The 23,270-nt window shown below is 40.4% G+C and overlaps 2 protein-coding genes across 6 annotated transcripts in view; one reads left to right on the top strand and one right to left on the bottom strand.

The window, feature by feature from the left end:
- Positions 1–71: 71 nt before the first annotated feature.
- On the bottom strand, positions 72–1,378 carry LOC5506745 (DPH3 homolog). Its single transcript, XM_001627408.3, has 3 exons — positions 985–1,378; positions 828–902; positions 72–433 (listed from the first exon to the last, which is right to left on the bottom strand). Exons 1-3 carry the CDS (start codon positions 1,090–1,092, stop codon positions 374–376), a joined length of 243 nt encoding a protein of 80 aa, XP_001627458.1. The 5' UTR covers positions 1,093–1,378; the 3' UTR covers positions 72–373.
- A 2,045-nt stretch (positions 1,379–3,423) lies between these two features.
- LOC5497678 (inverted formin-2) overlaps positions 3,424–23,270 on the top strand; it is a 28,442-nt gene continuing 8,595 nt past the window's right edge. Inside the window, exons 1-13 of one of the 5 annotated variants that reach the window (XM_048733709.1) lie at positions 3,424–4,073; positions 16,703–16,818; positions 16,985–17,144; positions 17,942–17,975; positions 18,573–18,711; positions 19,164–19,986; positions 20,251–20,575; positions 21,229–21,463; positions 21,799–21,860; positions 21,959–22,061; positions 22,292–22,377; positions 22,467–22,567; positions 23,044–23,114. In XM_048733709.1, the coding sequence (XP_048589666.1) occupies positions 3,692–4,073; positions 16,703–16,818; positions 16,985–17,144; positions 17,942–17,975; positions 18,573–18,711; positions 19,164–19,986; positions 20,251–20,575; positions 21,229–21,463; positions 21,799–21,860; positions 21,959–22,061; positions 22,292–22,377; positions 22,467–22,567; positions 23,044–23,114 (2,637 nt within the window). In that variant the 5' untranslated portion in view covers positions 3,424–3,691. Of the gene's footprint in view, positions 4,074–5,863; positions 6,352–8,856; positions 9,330–12,635; positions 13,299–14,903; positions 15,631–16,702; positions 16,819–16,984; positions 17,145–17,941; positions 17,976–18,572; positions 18,712–19,163; positions 19,987–20,250; positions 20,576–21,228; positions 21,464–21,798; positions 21,861–21,958; positions 22,062–22,291; positions 22,378–22,466; positions 22,568–23,043; positions 23,115–23,270 lie in introns of those variants that run through there. The other 4 variants (XM_048733710.1, XM_048733707.1, XM_048733708.1 and 1 more) reach the window with 4 other exon arrangements.

The raw sequence follows: 23,270 nt of genomic DNA, 5'->3' as shown, positions 1-23,270 counted from the left end.
GGCAGCACAAAACAGAGATATAAGAAAACTGTGGGGGCAAAGCCCCTAATGGTCATTCCTTATTATTCTATAAAAAAAACTAGGGGGGGGGGGGCATTGCTCCCCAGGCATTTCTTTCTTTTTGTCCATTCTCTCAAAATATGATGGAGGTGATTGACTGAATAGGACTGGTTCAACTGATGGTTGCCCGTCACATCGTACCGATGATAAAAGGGTAGCCATTCTTTCTGCAGTATCTGTGGTTGTTGTATCAGTTGACTCCTGAAGACCAGAGTGGCTTTACAATGGGACACCAGTGTTGTCATTGCCTCGTGTAGAGTTTTCATGATCTGATCAATCCACTTCTCTATGGTAGGAAGCACGTCTCCTTGGTCTATGCTTTCTCTAGAGCTGGCGAAGGGGCAGATACTTCTTCACAGACCATGAACTCATCCTGTAGTGACAAAACAATTAATCAACATCTCATTGCTTTTTATCAAATTTATTGGCATATTCGGACTTCCAAATAATATCAACCTCAGAGTTCTTATCGTTTTCCAAGAACAGCAACAGCTTTATTTACAGTATACCCAATGTGAAATACAATAGCAAGGTTACATGCAACCATTGGTGATGCACTTAGTTCAAGACAGATTTTCATCCATTGATTAAACAAATTTTCCACACAAAAACATTATCAACATTGACATATGACTGATTATACTTCCACCCCTGAAAGAGTATGAGTGTTATGGCCATAGCAAACTCACACAAATAATTTGTAAGCTCAAGGCCATGTTGTAATTTTTTCCTTCGGCGAGATATTGTTAATTAAAATACACAATCACCTGGTCATAGATGACTCTAACGATGAGTGAACAGCTTGGGCATGTTGCCACTTCTTCGCCGGCTTCCAATTGGTCCTAAAGAACGAATGATCGAACATGATGAACCACGTGGAAATCATAAACAAGACGGAGTGTTTGACACGAGAGTTGCACGAACCTTGGTGATTTGGAACTGATCGCCGCACGGGCACGGGTAGAAATACGTCTCAGTCTCTTCATCGTACTCGAAGTCTTCTATTTCCACCTCATCGTGGTATACAGCCATCTAAAAAGGCGAATAACTAAAAAAACCTACGCGAAAACGCTACCGGCTTTTTCTTTCGTCTTCTCTTTTGGGTCGTGTTGTGAAAAGTAACCAGGCCGGGGTTGCGCAATGGCTGAGACACCAGGCCTTATAGAGTAACACAGGGGAGTAGTCCAGACCTGGGACTCTCTTTGCGCTCCAGATGATTGTCGAGAGTCCCAGGTATGGACTAAGAAACGGACGGAGGATGTCATGTACGTGTATCTGGATATGATCAAAGAAGCTTGACGAAGCTCGCTGTGAACGGTTATCAGTTATGACACGCGTGTCAAGGAAAACAAACCAAAAATAGAAATCGATGGAAAATATTGGGCCTGTAGGCGTGCCCAGAGAAAAAAAAAAACGCTGGTTACGGTCCGGAGTAGTAAGTTGCGGTGGGGGGGGGGGATGGGTAAGGAACAAAAAAAAATTCATTCTATCCTGTATAATGAGTCGAACTCATCTCGTCTCAAGCAGGGTGGGGTCTGGACCGCTGTTTAAGTTATGTGTAAATGACGTTTGTGTTTTTGTTCATTTTGCTGCCCATGTTTCCCTAGCCTACGTGTAGCCGCTGACTCGCGAAAATATGGATATTTTCGCGAATCAGCGGCTACACGTAGGCTAATGTTTCCCATGCTCGAAGATCCAGCGTACATTGCGCGAGAGTGACCTTTGGGAGCGCCCGCAAAGTACGCTGGATCTTTGAGCATGCATGGGCCTTCCACAAACGAAACACATAAGGGTGATAGGAAATTTAAGAGGAAATCACAACTTGGGTAAACCAATACTTTTCTTTTTGAATTTCGCCTGATCATTCCCGTACTTGCTGAGTAAACCAATATCTTTAAATATGTTTTTGTATATCTTGGCACAGGAAATATAAAGTTTATTTATTTTTAAAGGTTATCTGTCATAAATAACATGCGCAATAAATGCAGTGAAATGTTTTATTGTACCCATCTGTTATGAAAGGTTCTTCCCATTTAAGCGGAATTAATAAGTCCCAAGATATCGGCCTGATCAGCTGATGACACTTTGTGTCAAACAGAATGCAACAGATCCCATTTGTACCGAGATAATTTAACGTTATCTTTTTTATTACTTGAGTACAGTAACGACACTGAAACTATTAGCGGAACGGAATTACATTCGCTGCTTTTGATTGTGGTAGCGCCTTGTGGCCAGGTGGTATATTGCAGAACATTTCCTTGCTAGCCAATGAATGCACTTCAAGGATTTTGAATGAAGGAAGCAAAAAGGCGATCTAGCTGTTGGGAGATCTATTTCCAAAGATTTTGCTACAACAAGCCGATTTTACTTAGCGTAGATAACATAGTTTGCACAACGACAATCTTTTTGTTTTAGAAAATACATTTTTATGCAGAAAAATGTAATTTGGATGTAACCCCTCATGGGGTTTCCATGGCTACCAAATAATAATTAAGAAAACCTGTTGTCCAAAACTTTATTCTGCTATTGAGGTTTTTTAGATCTGTTGTCACCTTATACGTATTGCGGGATAATGTTTGCTCTGAAGACCACCAGAGTCAGGGAGAACATGCAATCTCTCCGGTTCCCATCAAAATAAAATGCACAATAAATAAAATGTGACATTTATGTCACCATGGTTTTAAGCCAACATCATTCCGAGAAATAGACTTGGCATTGCGCTCATCGCTACTGATATTTTTGGGTTATCTATAATATACCGTTGTGTATTTCATTGATTATTACCTATTTTTCATGGCTGTAAATGTTATACAGGTACCGGCCTTTGGTGGCCAATCTGATAAATAGATATGCAAATTCCTTGATCAGCCAGTATTTTTTTGGCGGATGATGTTAGACCAAAGGCTAGGCGTCTTACTAACAAAGGACTGGGATGATTATAATTATAGTTAATTTTATAATATTGCCTGCCATATTGGTTTTGATTGACAGGTTTAGGTGTTGACAGCATTGAATTCGCCAAGCTATAACCTTGAAGATCCACCACTTGTATAAAAAGATTTATAACAAGCTGTAGTCATGAGACCTGCTTACTTTTAGTAGTATGTTACCCTACTCGATCCTGAATTTCACTGACTCTGCAAGAAGGGGAAGGCGGTCAATTCCTCGGCATCCAATAAGGTGTTTATGATTTTGGCATGAAGTAGTTTTCCGGTTGATGTCTTTGAACTGACAAAGTTTCATATGGGAACAGGAGAGATGGCATGCGCCTCTGGCCTGGTGGTCTCGTGGACGCACCTCTAGGGGCCATTATTGACCACCTCAAATATTTGTTGCGTGGCTGCTTGTTCTATTTTCTTTTATCCGTCGTGCAATATTGAGGTGTTTATTTAAGAGCTTAGCCAATTCGCAATTGACCCCTAATACACGCACCTATATCAGGAGTTGACATGCTTCAGAAAGAAGGTAGCACATGCTAATATTTGCATATCACGGTAGACCTACAAAACCGCACTCTAAAATGACGACAATTTGTAGACCCGTTACGGCTTTATAGCAATGTCTTGATTATTTATTGGAAACTTGAAGTAACAAAGGACGGCGGATTTTTTCATTATCACTTCTATTTAACATGTCTTCGCGTTGGAGAAGGGCAGCAAAATCGGCCAATAAGCTAGATGGTGGTCTGGAGCTTCAAGATATACAAACACTGGACGATGTAGACCCAGAACTTTTCATTAAGTTTATGCGAATCCCCTCCTTGAAAAACTATTCCAGTTTACAGAGAAAACTCGAGCGCGCAGGAGAGTCATGGATGCGAGAATTTCTATATTATGGAGGCATGGAGACGTTATTTGAGGTTCTTGAGAAACTTGGATCAAGGGGAATGCTGAAATTCACGGATGCTTTTGTCCAGTTGGAGTGCGTGCGGTGTATTAAGGCTGTGTTGAACAGTAGACACGGGCTGGAGTTTATGACAGAGAGCGCTGATCGAACACGCCAGCTAGCGAATGGTAAGTCGGTCATTGCTATAAGGAGCACACATGTTTTTTTGTTTTTTTTTTTTAAATTTATTTCATTATGGCGATTTAGAGGATTTTATGGTGATTCAAAGTAAGATTTATTTATATGTTTTAATCATTTTTTTTTGGATTTGCTATCGATAGTATATCTCGGTGTTTTTTCTAAGAGGCCTGTTATTGACATAGAGGTGATATAGTACTAAATAAAATTTAAGGGCTTGGGTAACAATTTTTTTTATTATCCAGCATTTTATTAAATTGTAAATCATTATAGAATATACTTCTCTTACTATACTGATAAATGCATGTTTTTCTAATTATTAACTTAGTTTTCTTATTCGAAGGCAAAATTCAGTCCGTTTTCCTACCTTATTATGTGTCGTGCTTTGACAAATTCGGACCAAAAATATTATTCTTTCTGAGCCATAACATAAAGCAGCAGTGTTAATAAAAATGATATTAATTATTTAAGTGATTATATTATAGTAACGATATTAGTTATAAAGACATTTTATGCATACTTTTTGAGCATAGTTCAGTTTGTCACTTGAATTAATTGTCTCGGCCCATAATTACTTATGTCTGATCTTATGCTAGAGTGATTTTTTCCGCTACGAAGAGGAAATAACAAAAACTTATGTAATATCATTACGCACAAAGAAATAACCCAGTGGGAAAAAACAGTCCAACATTTGTGGTGTTTATTTTATATATATTTTTTTTATTATCATAAGCTTTGTTCTTATATTAAACGACGTTTACAATCACTGCACCGGTTTAAGGTAATCTTAATTGAAAAACAATCGTCTTCCACGTGATAAATATGTTCATTGTTTTTACCAAAAACTCACGCTAGAAAGTTCTTTCCTTTTTAGGAAGGAGTAAATATTACACCTGGTTGCTTTTTTTTTTGAAAATACGCCCTCTCCTGTATAAACTGCGTCAAAGATAAATCATGATATGAAATTTGTGGGGGAAATTAATCATGAAATTAATACTAAGGCACCATAATTTGTCTTCCATATTCTGTTATAGTTTTCTAACAGCAATGACATTTGATTGTACATTTGTTATTCTCTAATGGCGGTTTATTAGTCAAGGGGGGGGGGGGGGGGGGGCATTTCCCGTTTACGAAAGACACTGAAAACCAGTCTATCACTTGTGGCTGATTTCTGTTGATGTAAAAGCGCCTTGGAGCTATTTATCAGCAAAACGGAAGTGGAAAGTGTCAAAGTTTTCCAGCTATCGCCCCCTTCTCAATATTTGATCTTGTTTTTTTATTTTACATGCCAAATTTTGGCCCTCGACATTGCTCTCTCCAGATTTAAGGTTTTATAAGGGGGTCTTATCTGTATCACATGATTATTGAATAACATAATTGCCACTTGGGTATCCTGTGGTGCAGGCCCCATTCTCGTTAGATGCAAGCATAACTGAATCCAAAGATAGTTACATGGATTTTAATATCCTCATCCTCTTTATCTAGAAGCCGTTTTTCATCAAAATTATTCGAATGGTCACGTGTAAAACGCTAAGCAAACAAAAACAAGGACGACTACAAAATTCAAAATTCAGTCTAAATGTCTTCACTTAAAAGATTAAGCCTTAGTTGATTAGAGTGGCCCCTAGCCTGATTCTAGTTATGAAAGAATTATCGCGGGGTCGTAATTTGCTTTTTGACATTTGAGCGCTGTGAGCCTTTGGATAACATCTTGAGACGCATAGCGTGACATTCACGCAATCTCAACGCACGAAACCAATGATTATTGGTCCGCGAAAGGTCACACGTGTGACATCGTTGGAGCAATGATAATCATCACAATTCGAGTAGTTGTGTTACCTCGAGCTATTTTCTAGCTTGGTAAACACCCCAGTTTACCATCTTAACTTACTATGGAGAAGGCAAGTTGGGGAAAAGCGAAAAAACTCGCTACAAGTGCTAAAGCAAAGCAGATCGAATACGGAAATTTTGAAGACATTGATCCCGAACTATGTGTAAAACTTTTAAGCATCCCTTCGCTTAAAAACTTTTCTTCACTTCATTGCAAGTTGAAGACATGCACGGAACAGTGGCTGAAAGACTTTGTAGCGTTTGGAGGTTTGAGTATTCTGTTTGGGAGTCTAGAATGTATGAGTTCACGTAAGCTATCGTTCCTCGATGCTTTTGCCGGCCTGGAGTGTGTTCGATGTGTCAAAGAAGTGATGAATTCTGAAGCTGGTCTAACTGCTATGCTCGATAGTTCCGATTTAGTGTGTCAGCTAGCAAGAGGTAAGAAAGGTTTCTTTTGTGAATTCTGTAATTTGTGTTGAATATTTAAATTTCACATTTTTAACACCGTTTAGATACACCTTTAATAACAGTTTTGAGATATTGTTTTGCGATTTACATAATTTTGTGTACATTTGGATGCCTTCAATTAAATATACTGATCCATGTGTAGAAGCGTGGGAACAAACTAAAAGAATGCTAGGTAAAGTCTATGAAATATGGTAAAAAGTGACTTCAAATTCCAATTGTTTTTTTTTAGTATTATATTATTGTATATGTTGATAGGTCATCCTTTTCACACAAAAAACTTGTTTTCACGATCTCAAATTTAATTGACATCGCTCATAAATGAGCAAATCCAGTAACCAAGGAAATCTAAATTTATGGTATTATTACAATAATTAGTGGTCTAATCCATAGCTCCATTAAATGTCGGTTAGATAATTTGGACTGATTCTAGTATTTTAATGCTGCCATCTTGTTTTATGACGTATAGAATAATTATGAAAAGATATGTTAAAAGCAAAAAGTTTAAAGAACCTATCTACTAAGTACAATAAAAAGCATTATATTATTTAGGTCATTTTGCTAGTTTTGTTTAGTTTTCGTGAAGTTTTCACTTGCTCCGGAAATAAATATACCCTTAGAAAATATGCATGATAAAAGCGAAAAGATAATTCCTCTCCACTGGAATATTCTCGTTAACGGATAAGATAACGTCAAGAGCTGAAACCCGCGAAGTTATCAAAAGCGAGTGTTCTGGTTTTGTGGTCAAAACAATGCTAGGCGATCTTTTAGCCACATACACACGATGAATTCCTTTGCAATGATTTTAAACCGATTACAAAGCCTTGCCGTACAGTTATATATCACTATTTTCTATGACCAAAATAATAAAAATACCAAAGACTGAAAGAGAAAACATGCGTTTAAACTTATCTTCTTGTGGTATGTAACTCTGTGAGTCTGTCCTTGCCAGTAATACCGATACGATTGGAACTACTTTTACAAAGTTGATGTGAATGATGATAAATTTCTATATAACTTTTTACAAAACATCCTTTCTGTAGACAGCATACCATCTTTTTTATCACCTTTTTTCCCTTTAGTTGTTTTTTCACATGAATAACTTTGATAATCGCGACTGCGCTGGCGTAATTATCTTCAGAACAAAGAATTTCATTCTGTGACCAGAAAGGACATGTCAATTTGATGATTTATGCGTCGTTTTCAGGGATGATATGGTTTAGGAATGATTTCTTATGAAAAATGCAATTTCCCGAAGGAAAAAGCGCAAATTAAGAACAGTCAGCGTAGCTTTTCATTCAGTCAGGGTTCCTTAACAAAGGTTTCGAAAGAGAAAAATGACGCTTTCCTGATAATCTTTCTTGACAATCGTGACCCGTCTTTTGCATATCTTGCCTGCCTCGTACCCAGGCGCCTCAAGTCAGTAAGAACAAGTGAAAAATATACTAGTGGGCGTAATGCGTCATGGGAAGGTTTAGCGCTGGCGCAAAGGAACAAGGGAAGGGTCAACGGATGCTACCCCTGCACGCTTAGTCCGGTCACGCTAGTAGTAAGCGCCTGGGTACGAGGCAGATATCTTGCATTAGGGGAGGGGGAAGGCAGGGATGAGTTTTGACGGTAATTTTATACGGTCTTGTCCCTTTTTTGGGAAATCGGTGTACCAAGCCACTTAAATTATTGTATTGTGTTTCCTGGCTTGTTTGGCGATGCAAAGATGGCAAGCCGAAGCCAGCAGCCAAAGCCAGGAGCCGGAGCCTAAACATCTAGTCAAGTCCAAATTTTGACGCAAATGTGTTTTGCAAGCCTGTCTCTTTGCTAAGGTGTTGCGTAAATAGTCCCCCCCCCCTTCACTCGCTCATGATATATCGTCATTCTGATCACGTGATGTAATGGAAATTATTGTTATTCACAACAAAGAAAAAAGCGTTTGTCATGAGGCGATTTTAATCCTTCAAGGACCGCATTTCAACGTGCAATTTTTTTTCATTCATGCCTTGATGTTATTCTTGATCGTCTGAAGACTAAGTTTATAAGTCGTATGATCCGTGAGCTGTAAATACATGCAAATGGAGCATGTCTATTGTTCCATCTTCATTTGCAGCATATACATTGAATATGGCTCATGGATAATGGGAAACTTGAACTTAGCCTAAAGACAACAAGAGCGCTTTGTCTATATTTCGAGTACGGGGATGGAAATCCTTGGTAATCATTCTCATCATTTGCCCGGATAAGTGATAATTTGCGGTCATTTTTTGTCATTTACCATGATAACATCATTGGTTAATATGGCCCGGAGAATACTACCCGCGGAGGTGTTATGGTTTACGAGGAAATCTGTCTTATTAGTGAGTGACCACACGCACTATACATTAGCGCGCTGATTTGCTTCTATCTTAAACCCTGAACCACATCATCAAACCCAGGCCCTCACACCTTGTGCTGCTCGGCCTCCCACTTATCATTGATTGACAGTTGTCATAACGACGTTTTGTCCGGCACCTGGGGCGAGACACCCGTATGAAAAGTACAACTTGTCACGGATCATTTCAACCAAATGTGCGCCCGAGAAATGGCCGCCAAAAAAAAATGGTCGAGTTTAAAACGACAATTGAGCGGCAATGATACCAACAAGAGTCTCTCGGACGATGCAACTCCAGACTTGTGCATTCGACTGCTTCGCTTCCCATCCGTAGGGAATTTCTCAGGGCTGAAGACGAAGTTGAAGAAGTCATCGAGTGAATGGTTGGGGGAGTTTTTGTGCCTGGATGGTATGAGTGTGTTGCTGTCTGCTTTGGAGCGGGTGGGTTCTCGCGCGGCACGCTCGAGTCATTTCTGTGACGCGGTTCTTCAGTTGGAATGTGTATGCTGTATTAAGGCGGTCATGAACTCAAGAACCGGCTTGGAATACATGATCGAGAACCGAGCTATGACTAGGCGCTTAGGTGCAGGTTAGTGGAATGAACAATGTCCAGTTCGCAGGAAGGATTCCAAAATGATTTCCAAAATCAGCTAATTTTATTGGTCGATTCTGATATATGAACCTTCAATTGCTGGATACATTTGAGATTTTTAATAGCGCGATAATTCGTGGCGTGAAATATTACGTGATTTCCTTACATAATAATTCCTAATAATTTGCACAGAAGAGAATCTATTTGAATTTGCAATTATGTTCATCCTATAAGTGCCGGGTTCCCTATGATGGCCATATAACTTTTCAGGATGGTAAAGGGGGGTATGGGTCACGTTTCACGAACCGGGCAAAATGGCTTTTCACGTTTCACGGACCGAAAAATGGCCTTTTAAATCGTTAAATCACGTTTCACGGAGGTCGAAATGGACGATTTCACGTTTATCGTAGGGTGAAAAATGGCCAAATCTCGTTTCTTAAAAATCCCTTTATCACCCTGACAATTGACACTACTTAGAGGGGTCACCATGGGAGAGTAGTTGCCATTGTTACTATGTTCCCCATTTCTTGGATTGTTTTTTATTGCAATGCATTTTGTTTGTTGTTAGCCGAGTGTCAGTTAAGATAGTATTAGGGAATCGCATCGCGTGTTTTCAAATTCCATTACCTATTAAATTATTTAGCTTCGTTGCCTTTCTTTTACTAATGTTAAAATGTACCCTTAAAGTAAAGCATCTTAATTGAAAATGGATGGATTACTAACGGATATACATTTGTACTCTAATATTTGATCGACCGCATGTTATGACTAAAATTATATCTTTATTACTTCATTATAATGGGGTAACCAACGGATTAGCACGAAAACCGTCATTAGCCGAGCGTTATACTTCAACTATAACATAAGCGATAGAATTGCTCTGTCCCCGTAGAAATAAGAAGTCACTTTATTGCATATTAATGAGCACTGAAGCATTCTTATCTCAGCTATGACAGGTGCAAGGTAGCTTTTTTAATTCTGTTTTGTGATTTGATTAATATTTGATACGAACTGGAGATAAACGAGGACAAACGAGCACTTACATATACTATTTCATCCAGTCATTACTCACGCACGATCCCAGTTGGTGCGAACAACCTAAGATTAGAATTCTAGCGATTAATTATAAGTATTTGAATTGCTATAGATTAGGAGGCCATCGTAAATCTGCAAGGATCAGCAAGGATCGTAAATCCCCATTAATCAAAATTGTCCTCGGCCAATAGAATAGAAGTGATATTTTGATCGACTTTTTCTAAACCAACATTTGGATACTCACATGTTTACTCAAAGTAACCATATTCCTGAGGGAGGGAGGGAGGGAGGGAGGAATAGGGGTAGCTACGAGTTGCCGAGGTGGTGGTTATACTGGTGTTGGGTGAGGGGAGGGGGGGGGGGGGGGGGGGTAGAAGGGAGTACGAGAATGTCGAATCACCTACGAGCCTGATTTTCAGGTAGTAGGGGAGAGGTGACAAGCGAAGAAAGTGTTTCCAACCTTCCCCCACCCCCTCCCTTCCCGCTAAGTCTTAAATGGTCGTAAGGCTATGTGTGCACTAGGCGTTAGGTGTTTATTATTATTCTAAAGGGAATTGTTATAATCTTAAGAGAGTCTTTCTCTGCCGCCTTCATCTAAAAGAAGCCTTGGGGATAATGCTTTTTTTACTGTTATTTACCGTCTGTTAAAGAAAACCAATAACACCGCCTTTTTTTTGCTCCCGCTCCATATCCAGTGGCGGATTAAAGCGAGTTACCAAGATATTTTCAATCAAATATCGTCAATAACGTATCAGACTTCATTCGTAGACTGTAATTTTGAAGTTTCTTTGCGAATAAACCGTCGTATTTTCAATGATAAACAACAATAACAAATAAGTGGTTTTTCGACATTCTTTAATTTTCTTTTTCGCCGTCGGCATATTTTTGCCAAACACCGTCTTTTATAAGAAGTGATTAGTTGCGATTAGTTGCGTAGTCACAGTAAGCAATGTTAATGCGTTTTGATCTCACATACGTTTGCTTCCGGTTTCCTTTTCTGTGGCGTGAACACAGAACACAATTTTCTGAGCATTCGGAGTACAACAAGGCTGCCCGAAAAGCGGGAAAGTATACAGATTTGCCAGTGCAAAGGCAACCCGCGAAAATCGTAATCAGAAAACCCCAAGCCAAGAAAAAAACTCAAAAGTCACAAGTTGATTTAAATTAATTTTCTCGACATTTGAGAGGTGAACATTTTTACTTTAAAAAAAAAACACGGGCATTTTTGTGGACGAGGATGGTGTTACCGAAGGGAAAGCCGGAGAAGGTAAAAACAAAATTAACATTAACAATTTTCCTCCGCATGCTGTCCTCGTGCTCTGAAAGCATCCATATTGATTTGAAGAAGTTCGCATGCGCACAATTCGACCGCTGTGTTTTTTTTTTGTGGCAGTTGTTGTGCGTTTATTTCCCCCTCACTTTGGATTCCATCACGTTTGGCCGATCATAACCCTGGTGGGATGGTGCTAAAAGTCTGAAATTGTACTAATTCCTACCCTTCAGCATTATTTCTATTGATTCCTGAAAAAACTATAAAAATTAGAGGCTCTTCGTTTTTAGTGTCACTGTGTGTGTGTTTTTTTGTTGGGGAAGGCGATGGCACAATTTTAGGTCATTTTTTCATTTTGTTTTTCATTTAAACATATAATATTATAATTCTTTCTTTTATAATCTTGGAAAAGTATACCTTTAATCAATTTTCACGACAACTGTTATCTAGACCACATGACTAGGTTTATCTGTGGGTTGCTATAAAAATAGCATTCCCCTGCTTTCAGCCTTTCTTTCACTTCGATGGAGAGGATCGAGTACTTTGATTATCTCCTTAAGAATATGAGCATGCTATATTGCTTGAAAATCTTTCGCTGTTTTGCCACCTCTCTCCCCCCTCGCTAAAATTAGTTCTTGTCCTGGTATCACTCGCAGCACTTATGTGAACGCACTCTTATCTTTCGCCGAATCACCCAAGATCACTCTACAGTTATCTTGTCTTGTGTGAAATGCGGTTTCTTACTTAGGTATGAATGGTTTTGCTAATACGTGCTATTGTACAAGATGACATTGTTTGTAGAATGTATAAATTTAACAATATATTATTAGAATAAAGACACTCGCTGTTTCTAAAAAAAACAATGTTTCCCCTTATGTTAGCTTCATATGACAAATCGTGGTATATGTTTCCGGTTTGATTTGCTTGCTACATCTATTCATAGGTCAAAATCTGTGTCATTAAACCTTTCAACTTAATGATACGTCTAACGGGCTAACATTAGTTGTTTTTACCTTTTTATATCACGCTGCTTTAATGCCTTGAATTATTGATATAGTGGTTACAAATGTGAGTTTCTTTGTCTTCGTATACCTGCCGTTTTTCACCCAAATGCTGCAGAGATTTAAGCTGCTCTCACTCCGGGACTTTCTAAAGAGTAGTGTGTTCTTTGCTGTGTTGTTTTCCTTTGATGGAAGACCCTAACAGGTGATATAGAACGACAAGAGGAACGTCTGGCTCGACCTTTCTGCCATTTGAAGCCAAATGTAATACAAAAATGACAAACGCGCAATCGACGAAAGCTCGAAAAGGATGGAGTCTATTTCGACCCTCGAATCTGACTTCTGTCGTTGTTTCGCTATCAGAAGACGACCCAGAAATTTGTGTCAAACTTCTGGATTTTCCAACAAGGAATGTTTTTATCGAGCTGAAACAAAAAGTTGATGGCTGCCGACGTGAATGGCTGAGTTCGTTTATCGACCTGGGAGGCTTGCATCGCCTCCTGTCTTCTCTAACTTTGCTTGGAACAAAAGGACACGAGAAGTTCTTTACCACGCTAGAGAGGGTGGAATGTGTTCGGTGTATCAAAGCTGTGATAAACGCTCGGGTTGGAATGGAGGCCCTTATTGCGAGTAGAAGTTTGGTTTGCACGCTTGCTGAGGGTAAGAAAACGTGAAACAATTATGAAGTTAAAGCATTATTAAGATCCTTCATTTGATTAAATTTTTTTTCGAAAGAGACATCACTGAATGTGTTTCTCTTAGCTAATGAATGACTTCTTTTCGATGACGATATTTATACTTTAGTTTATTTCTCAGAAAGCAAAAAAGACAAGTATCGTTTTTCCTGTATATACAGCACACAGCCCATGTGTTTGTAGTATTTTTGACCATGTCGACAGGCCAATCAGAGCACTGTATTGGACTGCTGCCTTCGTCTGTTGCTAAGCAACGGGTATGACGTCAGATCTGTTTGATTCAGCGCGCAGCATAACAAATGACGTCATAGTTATGAGACACGACATCCCCTTGTAATGTCTTGCTCACGCAAATCTTCTTTGTAGCTTGGAATCTGTTTTCATTTTCAAAGTGCACCTTATAATAGTCATTTATTTTCATAATGTTAGCATTTTAAGTTTACTTCGGTGTTAATGCCCGTCATTCGGGAATGTGCCAGGGGGGGGGGGGGGGTGTGCGCGCACCCTGCGGCCTAGGCTCCCCCAGCAAAGCGCCTGCAAAAGAAGAAGCAAGAAAAAAACAGAAAAATGTATTGTTCACACTGAACATTCCAGTTTTAAAGGAATTCCTAACAGATGAACTACGTAGACCGCTTGAATAAAGGGTCCTTAAACTGTTAAAGCCCCATCTACACTACCAATTTTAGTTGACAATTTTTATGTGACAATTTTTATTTTCTTGTGTAGATGGAGCAAAGTCGGCAATTTTTATGTGGCAACTATAGTTAGCTAGCATGTTTGCTTTTACTCGGCAATTTAAAATTGTCACTCATGAAAAATTGCTAGTGTAGATGCCAACAAATATAGCTGTCAACTAAAAATTGTCAACTAAAAGTTGTCAAAAAGTTGTCAAAAGTTGCAGGGTAATATGTTATCACTTATTCTTTAAGAATGTCAGCTCTCTTCACTTGAGGAATCACCCCGTTCAATGAACCGTGATTTTACTGGTGATATGACAAATTTATCTTATTTCTATTCAAAAAACGATTTGTTTATGGAAATGGAGAAAAAGTCTCATCACTAGCTGTCATTACCCCTCTCATCCGCCGGTCTAGGCTCCACACTTATCAAATATTGACGAGTTGGATTTATTACCATGAGTTCTTAAATACTCACGATAATCTCATTTATATTAGTACCCCCACACCAATACACTACTAAATCGTGCAGTTTGTTCGCTGTCTTATAATCCCTATACTCTTCCTCTTCTTCTTCCCAAGCCTTCCGCCAATAACAGGCGTGGTTTGTTTTGACAAATAATTTGCGCAGAAAAATTGGGCTATTTATGGCCATACATATAAACAATATATAAGGGAGGATGTGCCGTTAGACCGCATGTTTTCAATCTGAATCCTCTATTATGCTATACTTCACTTTCTTAAGTAAATAGACACAGAAAAGCATTTTTTCTGACAAATAGTTGCATAGGTTGATGATTTATTAAATTGAGTAAGCCATTAACGTGTTCTTGCTTATCGTTTTCATCAAAGGACAGACAGTTTTCTAAAAAAACTAATTCCATTTGCTATTCTGACTAAAGTGTCGTAGAAAACACGATGCAGAACTTGGCGTCAAAATGTTGTTAAGCGTTTTAATAAGGTTCTTTACTCCGAAAAGAACTGAAATCCGTCGATGAAAATTGAATGCGAAACAGCGTTCGCCAGTCGATAGCAGATATTAATTAGGCGTGAGTTAAATATAATCAAGTTTGTAATACTCATAGTGTTGGTGTCACGCTTGCTCGCCAGTTTTCCACATCAAGATCGGACGTGATTGTCATGCAATTGGCATGAGAAGCTCTAGTTTACATAACATATTGAAAGGAAAAGGTAGACGTTCTCGTTAGAGCTCTCGTGTGATCTGTAGGATAAGTAAATGTTGCAAGAGTATGGCAAACAAATGGCGCACAATTCGCCACAAGTTCGCACGCGACGGGAACACGGATTTCGAGACTATCTCATCGGATGCCAGCGCAGAGCTCTGCGTTCGACTTCTTTCCTCGCCTTCAGTACAGAATTTCTCCGGGATTAAAGCCAAGTTGAAGTCTAGTCCCTCAGAATGGATTGAAGATTTTCTAAGCCATGCTGGAATGGAAGTTCTTTTTGAGTGTCTCCGCAGACTGAGCAATCGAAAAATTGGGATTGTCGATGCATTTCTTCAGCTTGAATGTGTTCAGTGTATAAAAGCGGTAATGAATTCAAAGGCTGGCCTTACATGCATTATCGAGCACGGGGAGTATTCGAGAAAACTCGTTAAAGGTCAGAAGAGAGTATATAGAACTTTATTTTGTACTATAACCTTTTTTGTACTATTTTGCATCTTTTTTTTTTCAAGTCAGCTCTTCTATTCTCTATATTATTTCTTTTTTTTTTCAATAGACGCCTTGCTTACTAAACCACAGTTAGAGCCCCTCGTTAACAATGACGAGCTTTTAAGAACCTTTTTTAAAGTCGTAAACACATCTCACAGTATTACGTCATTAAGGATTAATACACCGGGGCCGCGCCAGTCAAAGTTCGCGCCACTGCTACAAAATAAACATCAATTTCAAAAGGAAAATCAACCTTCATTTTACCTTGTCTCAATCACTGGTTTGGGAGCCTTTGGCGCTTTTTATACCATTTGAGAGAAAAATAAGCCGGCTTCGTAAGATGACTGTCATCATGTTAAACGATCTGTTGCCCTTTAGACCCTAATTCCACATTGACGTTTAACCCCCCCATGGGCATGGGAAAACTTCATCAGTATTAGCTTTTTTTTCCAAATTACCGTAATTTCAGTCGCGAAGAAAAATTATTTGCAGCTGAAAAACATAACTGCTCCCCCATATCCTGCTAAAGATTGTGTGAAAAATTTAGGTCAATTTCATACGCTATTGTGAAATTTTCATTTATCATTATTTTCTTTTTGCACTCTTTACATTCTCTGAAACCATTTTCTCTAGAAACGAGATTCCATTACCAAGTTTTGGAAAAGCGATGTCAATGCTTCTCTAAGGGGTGGGGTTGGGGAAGGTATGAATTTGCTTACTACTCCGTATATGTCTTCTGCGTTGGCAGAAATATATATTTTTCACTGTCCCCATAAGGGGAGGCATATAAGGCTCTCTTTTTATTTGTTATTTTAAAAGTCAATTGGGTCCCCACCTCCCCTTCGTTATTTTATGGGTCAATTCAGTCCACAATATACTACTCACTGCGTTACTCATGATTTAGCTATAGTTACAAACTTCTAGCTTGGCGCAGCTCTAACCTGTACTGAGTTGAATCTGTGATTGTGTTTATTGGCGTTTTTTCATCAATAAACTCTGAGTTTATCTGCCCCTTTCAGCTCTGGACACGGACAACACCATGATCAAGAAGCAAGTATTTGAGCTGCTGTCTGCGCTATGCTTGTACTCAGAGCAGGGTTACCAACTGGCTATCGACGCGCTAGAGAACTACAAGGTCAGCGATTCTGCTGCTAGAAACATCCCTTTTAGTACTTTTACTCTACTTGTACTATCGAAGCCAAGGTGGCTAGGGTTTGCTAGGAAGGAAAAGGTGCATTGGTATTAAACAAAAAACACTTTTTCACTTGTCGCCTCTGACTTTCCGTACTCTCCGTTTCTAGATGACGAAAGGGCAGCGTTATCGGTTCAGCCTTATCGTGAACGAGTTAAAGAATGCTGAGGTTGTGCCTTACATGAGCGCGTGCTTGGCGTTCATCAACACCATTCTTATCTCGACGGACGACTTCGACGAGCGCGTCAGGCTACGTAACGAGTTCGTAGGTGAGGGGCGTGGTTGGGGTTGTATTGGGGGGAGGTGTTGACTGTAGGTTGTCCAATATTTTGCATATTTTTCGTATGTTTTGCATCGAACCCCAAGTTGCCTTCGACAACAAACCTCACAAACTATGCGGTTCACTAAGGGTGCTGCTTTTGATTGGAATCCTATGGAATTCGGTGTTAGACCCTTATTGCATCGGAATTCGATGTTAGACCCTCTTATTGTATCGGAATTCGATGTTAGACCCTCTTATTGTATCGGAATTCGATGTTAGACCCTCTTATTGCATCGGAATTCGATGTTAGACCCTCTTATTGCATCGGAATTCGATGTTAGACCCTTATTGCATCGGAATTAGATGTTAGACCCTTATTGCATCGGAATTCGATGTTAGACCCTCTTATTGCATCGGAATTCGATGTTAGACCCTCTTATTGCATCGGAATTCGATGTTAGACCCTTATTGCATCGGAATTCGATGTTAGACCCTCTTATTGCATCGGAATTCGATGTTAGACCCTCTTATTGTATCGGAATTCGATGTTAGACCCTCTTATTGCATCGGAATTCGATGTTAGACCCTCTTATTGCATCGGAATTCGATGTTAGACCCTTATTGCATCGGAATTCGATGTTAGACCTTATTGTATCGGAATTCGATGTTAGACCTTCTTATTGTATCGGGATTCGATGTTAGACCAATGGAAATACTGGACATTTTCGTACCCAACCTGACCTAAGGGGCCCCCGGGTTTTGCCTACATGTTCAAAAGCTGAAATTTTAGGTTTTTCTTGGCAGGTCTCGGATTGCTGGATATCCTTACTAAGCTAAGGTAAGCGTGAAATTCCGGGAGCGGCAGTTTCCTTTATCTTTTATCCCCCTCCAACCACCCCCCCCCCCCCCCCCCCCCCCCCGCACCACCACCACCACCACCAAAAAAAAAACGCCAGCAAAGAAATCATGTACTGTATGTCAGTTGACATTGTTTGGAAGGAGGAAATAATGCACTTGACCCTTTTTATCTCGGCAACTTAAGATTACTGTTATCCGCAATTTTATAATAATTTGAAGTGCCAACAGCCTGTTACCAGGTGATATGTGATTCGGGTCTATACTCTGGATAGGATCTTATCGGGTTTTCTCAATTCCAATTTACTTGCTTGTTCTGATAAGATTCTGAGGTTAAGTATTGTGCCGCTGTTTATCTCGTGTGGAATTAAATTGAAATATTAAACGCTCAATTCAGTTGTTTCTTCAAGGTCGTGTTTTGTTTTTTTCTTGCTATCATGTCACATATCCATTAAATTTAGAATGTCGTGTAAAAGCCACAATTTTCACGCTTATTTTGATCTTTATTGGAAACCTTTAGACTCATCGTTACAAGGAACCCACTAACAACCAGAATAACAATTCTGTTATCCTTCCCCAGACACCTGGACGATGACGACTTGGCAGTACAAATCGACGTATTCGAGGAAAGACGACTTGACGATGACGACGAACTGATGCTACCGGAAGGAGTCAACTTGACCAGTCACATCGACGTCTTCCACGCCGTCTTCAAACGAGTGAGTGCATGACGTCATTTCCGGCTGTATTGAACAGCTGTCAACTATTGCTAACAAGAATAGGTACAGAGCGGTCACGTCACTTCAGTTACCTAGTCTTTCATAAGCAACTATAACTGCGAATGCAAACGAACCTTCAATGGGTTCTCTCGGAATATCTATCTTTGGTCTCAGGCACTTTTGCCACCGACCCACAACAACTGGTGAAATATGGGCATCGTGATGCAACTGTTTGTACCTCAAAATGAACGAGAGGAAAGGTGAAACAAAACTATGATGTAAGCTTATTTTAGCGCAGCATCACAATGTTGATCTTTTGTGCATTTGCGAACCTTGAAATGTTTGTTCGTGTTTCTCCGTAAAACATAATTTTCATGTTTACGGCTGTTGGAAGCAAAAGTATTCTATTAATTAACTATGTGGCTTTTAAAGTAGTTATTTGTCATCTTTAGGTCAGCGACAAACCCCAAGGGATGAATCTCTTGAGCATACTTCAAAACTTCTTAATGATTGACGAGGAATCCCCTATCTCTGACCTGGTGTGGGAAACCATCGAAAAGCTGGTCAAAAAGGCGGTACACATCGATACGCCGACCCAAGCAGAAGCAGTGGAGAGAGCCGGGGAAAACGAGATCGTTAATCTAACATCAAAATTCCTGTGCAATGATGCAGTTCTTCACGAGTCTTCCCTTCTACAGAGCAGTGAAGAGGTGAAAACAGCTCGTGTCGTTACCGAGAACATTGTCACCCCTGTTACCGCAAGTGTAGCGGAACGCACCTCCAGCCAAGCCCTTACAAACGTACTCCAAGACAATGCCAGGAAATCGTCACCTTCATCAGCACCTCCCCCACCTGCACCCCCTCCTCCTCCCATTGGCGGCGGGGATCCTACCATCTGGGTGTCAGGCGGCCCACCACTGTCTGCTCCGCCTTCGTCATCAACCCTAGGCCCTCCCCCTCCTGCACCACCTCCTCCTCCCCTTGGCAGGGACTCCGCCGCCGTTTTCATGTTGACTGGGACGCCACTGACCAACACATCATCCGCTGCCAACGTGCCACCCCCGCCACCACCCCCAGCCGTTCCTGGAGAAGGTGCCCGGCCTCCACCGCCACCACCCCCAGCCGTTCCTGGAGCCCCTAATCCACCACCATTACCTGGAATGTTTGGGGCTCCACCACCTCCCCCTCCGCCTCCCCCTCCCGGGGTACCAGGTGCCCCGCCTCCACCGCCACCTCCAGGACTTCCTGGCGTTCCACTACCTCCACCACTACCAGGTAAGTGCATCAACTGCCTGATCCCATGACCAATATACCCACTATTTAAATGCCTTGAATGTTATACCATGTCTTGCCCAGACCTCCAAGACAAAAAGAGTTTAACTCTCGTTTTGGAGTTTTTCTTCGTTGTAGTAACAAAAACCTAATTTCGTTTTTACACGGGAACAGAAACGGCCAGAAGTCGAGCTTTCCAATAAGGCCCTAAGACAAGGAATAGTTGCTTGGGCGTTTTATGACTTTCTTTTCAACCCTCTGGTTCAGGAATGGCTGGAGTAACCCTACCACCTCCATTACCTGGAATGACTGGAATACCACCACCACCCGTTCCTGGAATGCCTGGGGTACCCCCACCACCACCCGTTCCTGGAATGCCTGGGGTACCCCCACCACCACCCGTTCCTGGAATGCCTGGGGTACCACCACCACCACCCGTTCCTGGAATGCCTGGGGCTCCACCTCCCCCACCAGCGCCAGGCATGGGGGCTCCTCCTCCACCACCGCCGATAGGAGGAGCACCGCGGCCACCCGGAGGTGTACCTCCACCACCTGGAGGATTCACAGCAGCTGATGGAAAGCAGTATAATAGGTGAGGCGTTACCCTTCATATGTTATATCATCAAGGATTCGAAGTCAAAGTCTAGTAAAACAGCTTCTCTCATATCAATGTCAAGTCAATCTGTAGGATATGGTCAGTGAGTTATCCGGTTGTTCCCTACAAAGGGTTGCACTTTAAAACTTCAAGTTCGATTGTGTCTTAGCTACACGTTCTGTCGAATGTCACATGACCAATGAAAATGAATATTTTCAGTCATCCAGATATTTTGTTAATAACAGACTTAATTTTTTTCGGGGTCCGGTATCCCTCAAATCGCGCGCTCTGATTTGCTATCGTGAGGTCCGGTATCCTACGATCCGACGGTTGTCACGCGACGCTCTGTTTCGGTCGAAACGCTAATTCCAGAAATCGACTTATATTTCCGTTGTCACATGACCAATGTTCTAGGTCTACCTCAGATGTGTGAACTCTATGATCTGTCCAATGTCGCACGACTGGTGTTCTAGGTCTACTTCAAATGTGTCAACTCTATGATCTGTCGAATGTCGCATGACTGGTGTATTAGGTTTACCTCTAATGTGTTAAATCTATGAACTGTCCAATGTCGCACGACTGGTGTTCTAGGTCTACCTCAAATGTTTCAACTCTATGATTTGTCTAATTTCACATAACTGGTGTTCTAGGGCTACAAGCTGTCCCGTGGTACCCCCTGTTAAACCCAAGTCCAAAATGCGGACCCTGGCCTGGCAAAAGCTCCCCCCGCATATCGTACAAAGGCAGCAGGGGTGCATATGGTCACGTGTGCTGTCCCTCGACAGCACCGTCCAGCCCGACTTTCATCTGGAGGAAGAGCTGTTCTGCCAGAAAGTGGCATCCAAAGATCCCAAGAAGGACGACAAGAAAAAGAAACCTACCGAAGTGAGTTACCTGAGAAGGCTTTGCCATCTTGAAATAGAAGCCTGATTTGTTGTATCAAATTTGATCGCAATTACTCAAGGTCATCATCCTGTATTATTGGAAAACAATCGGAAATGAATGTAGATGGAATTTCAACTGTTTTATAAAACAACGTATAGCAGATGCAAACGTTTCTTTTACCTTCTCCAATACAGGTCAAGGAAAACGTTGACAGAAATTACCTCCATTGCTTGTCCGAAATTATGGGGATTTGCCATTAATGATGTGCCATTGATGTTGGACAACGTTAAGTGTTTTGGTTGGGCTTACAAATTGTTTTCATCTTTATCCAACAGATAACTCTCTTAGATCCAAAACGAAGTCTGAACTTGAACATCTTCCTGAAGCAGTTTAAAAAGTAAGCCAAAAACAATTATAATAAAATTCTATAAAGAAAATGCATGGTATTATTTTAAATTATCACAAAACAAATACTTAGGCTGTGGCGTTTTTCAGGTCTAACGAAGAGATCATCTCAACAATAGTCAAAGGTGACTCGAAAGTTTTCGATGTCGACGTTCTCAAAGGATTTATTAAACTTCTTCCCGATAACTCAGAGGTTTGTATAACAATGATACAATGTGCAATATCATTTACAATTGAATTTAGTTGAGCAGGGATTTGACTTTGTTTTCACATAAATATATCCATAGCCTTTTTTTGACTGAATATTCTTCATAATAGTTATTAAGGAAATGAACTGGTGTCCTCTCTCTCGGTCTTAAGTTTATGCCCCGTCCTTGTCCTATGGAAATCAGCATCAACGCTTTAATTATGGTATCGGAACAGGTTGAGATGCTGAAAGGTTTCAATGGAGACACGAAGATGCTCGGAAGTGCAGAGAAATTTCTGATAGAACTTATAGCAGTGAAAAGGTATGCGTGTCTCTTTAAAATTAAATCTTGTGCTTTGCATGGTATCGCCCAACTTCACTAACACTAAATATGCTCTGAATTTTTTACAGCTATGAGCTGCGTATCAATGCTATGCTTCAAAAGGCGGAACTTGACATCAACTTGCAGACGTTAAAGCCAAATATCGAATGTATGAAAAAGGCAATTGAAGGTAAGCTCAAAATAAGACATTTAAAATCTTCTGTTCAAACAGCTGCAATATTGTACAACAACTGTACAATTGTACAACAACGTGCGCAACACACGTTGTCTATAGAGCCGCTCTCTCATGACGACTTTTATATCAAACACCACGTAACATCATATAATACACGGTGTAAAAGCAGTAAAACATTAGTTTGGCTTTTTTGTGTTTTTGTGCTATACCATATACAAACTTGACGCTTGAAATGTAAACAATGATGACCGTGTAGTTGCCAGACATTGCTACGCCTCACATGCTTAAAATATATTTGATCACTTCCCTGGATAAAGTCTGGTGGGAATTTTGAATCGAATCGATGTTTTTTTCTGTATTTGGCATTTCTCCATGATCTTTTAAAGTGCAAGGGTCTACATGCATTTGAACGCGGCAATTGATACAATCAGAAATGGCTACAGTGATATCATTGTTCTCTTGTTTTTAAGAAATCTTGAACAGCGAGACTCTTCCGGAGGTCCTGCAGCTTATTCTAATCATTGGCAACTTCATGAACTCTGTAAGTACAACAGATAACAATAGATGAACACATTCGCCCCCTCTACCGCCCTCAACCGCTTAATAAATACTTTGACGTCACATCCGTTAACACATTCGCCCCTATACCGCCCTAAACCGCATCATCATTACCTCGACGTCACATCCATTAACACAT

The sequence above is a fragment of the Nematostella vectensis genome, chromosome 10 (genome assembly GCF_932526225.1).
Source record: "Nematostella vectensis chromosome 10, jaNemVect1.1, whole genome shotgun sequence".
In the NCBI taxonomy this organism is placed as follows: Eukaryota; Metazoa; Cnidaria; class Anthozoa; order Actiniaria; family Edwardsiidae; genus Nematostella; species Nematostella vectensis.
This window is presented reverse-complemented; position numbering and strand designations above follow the sequence as displayed.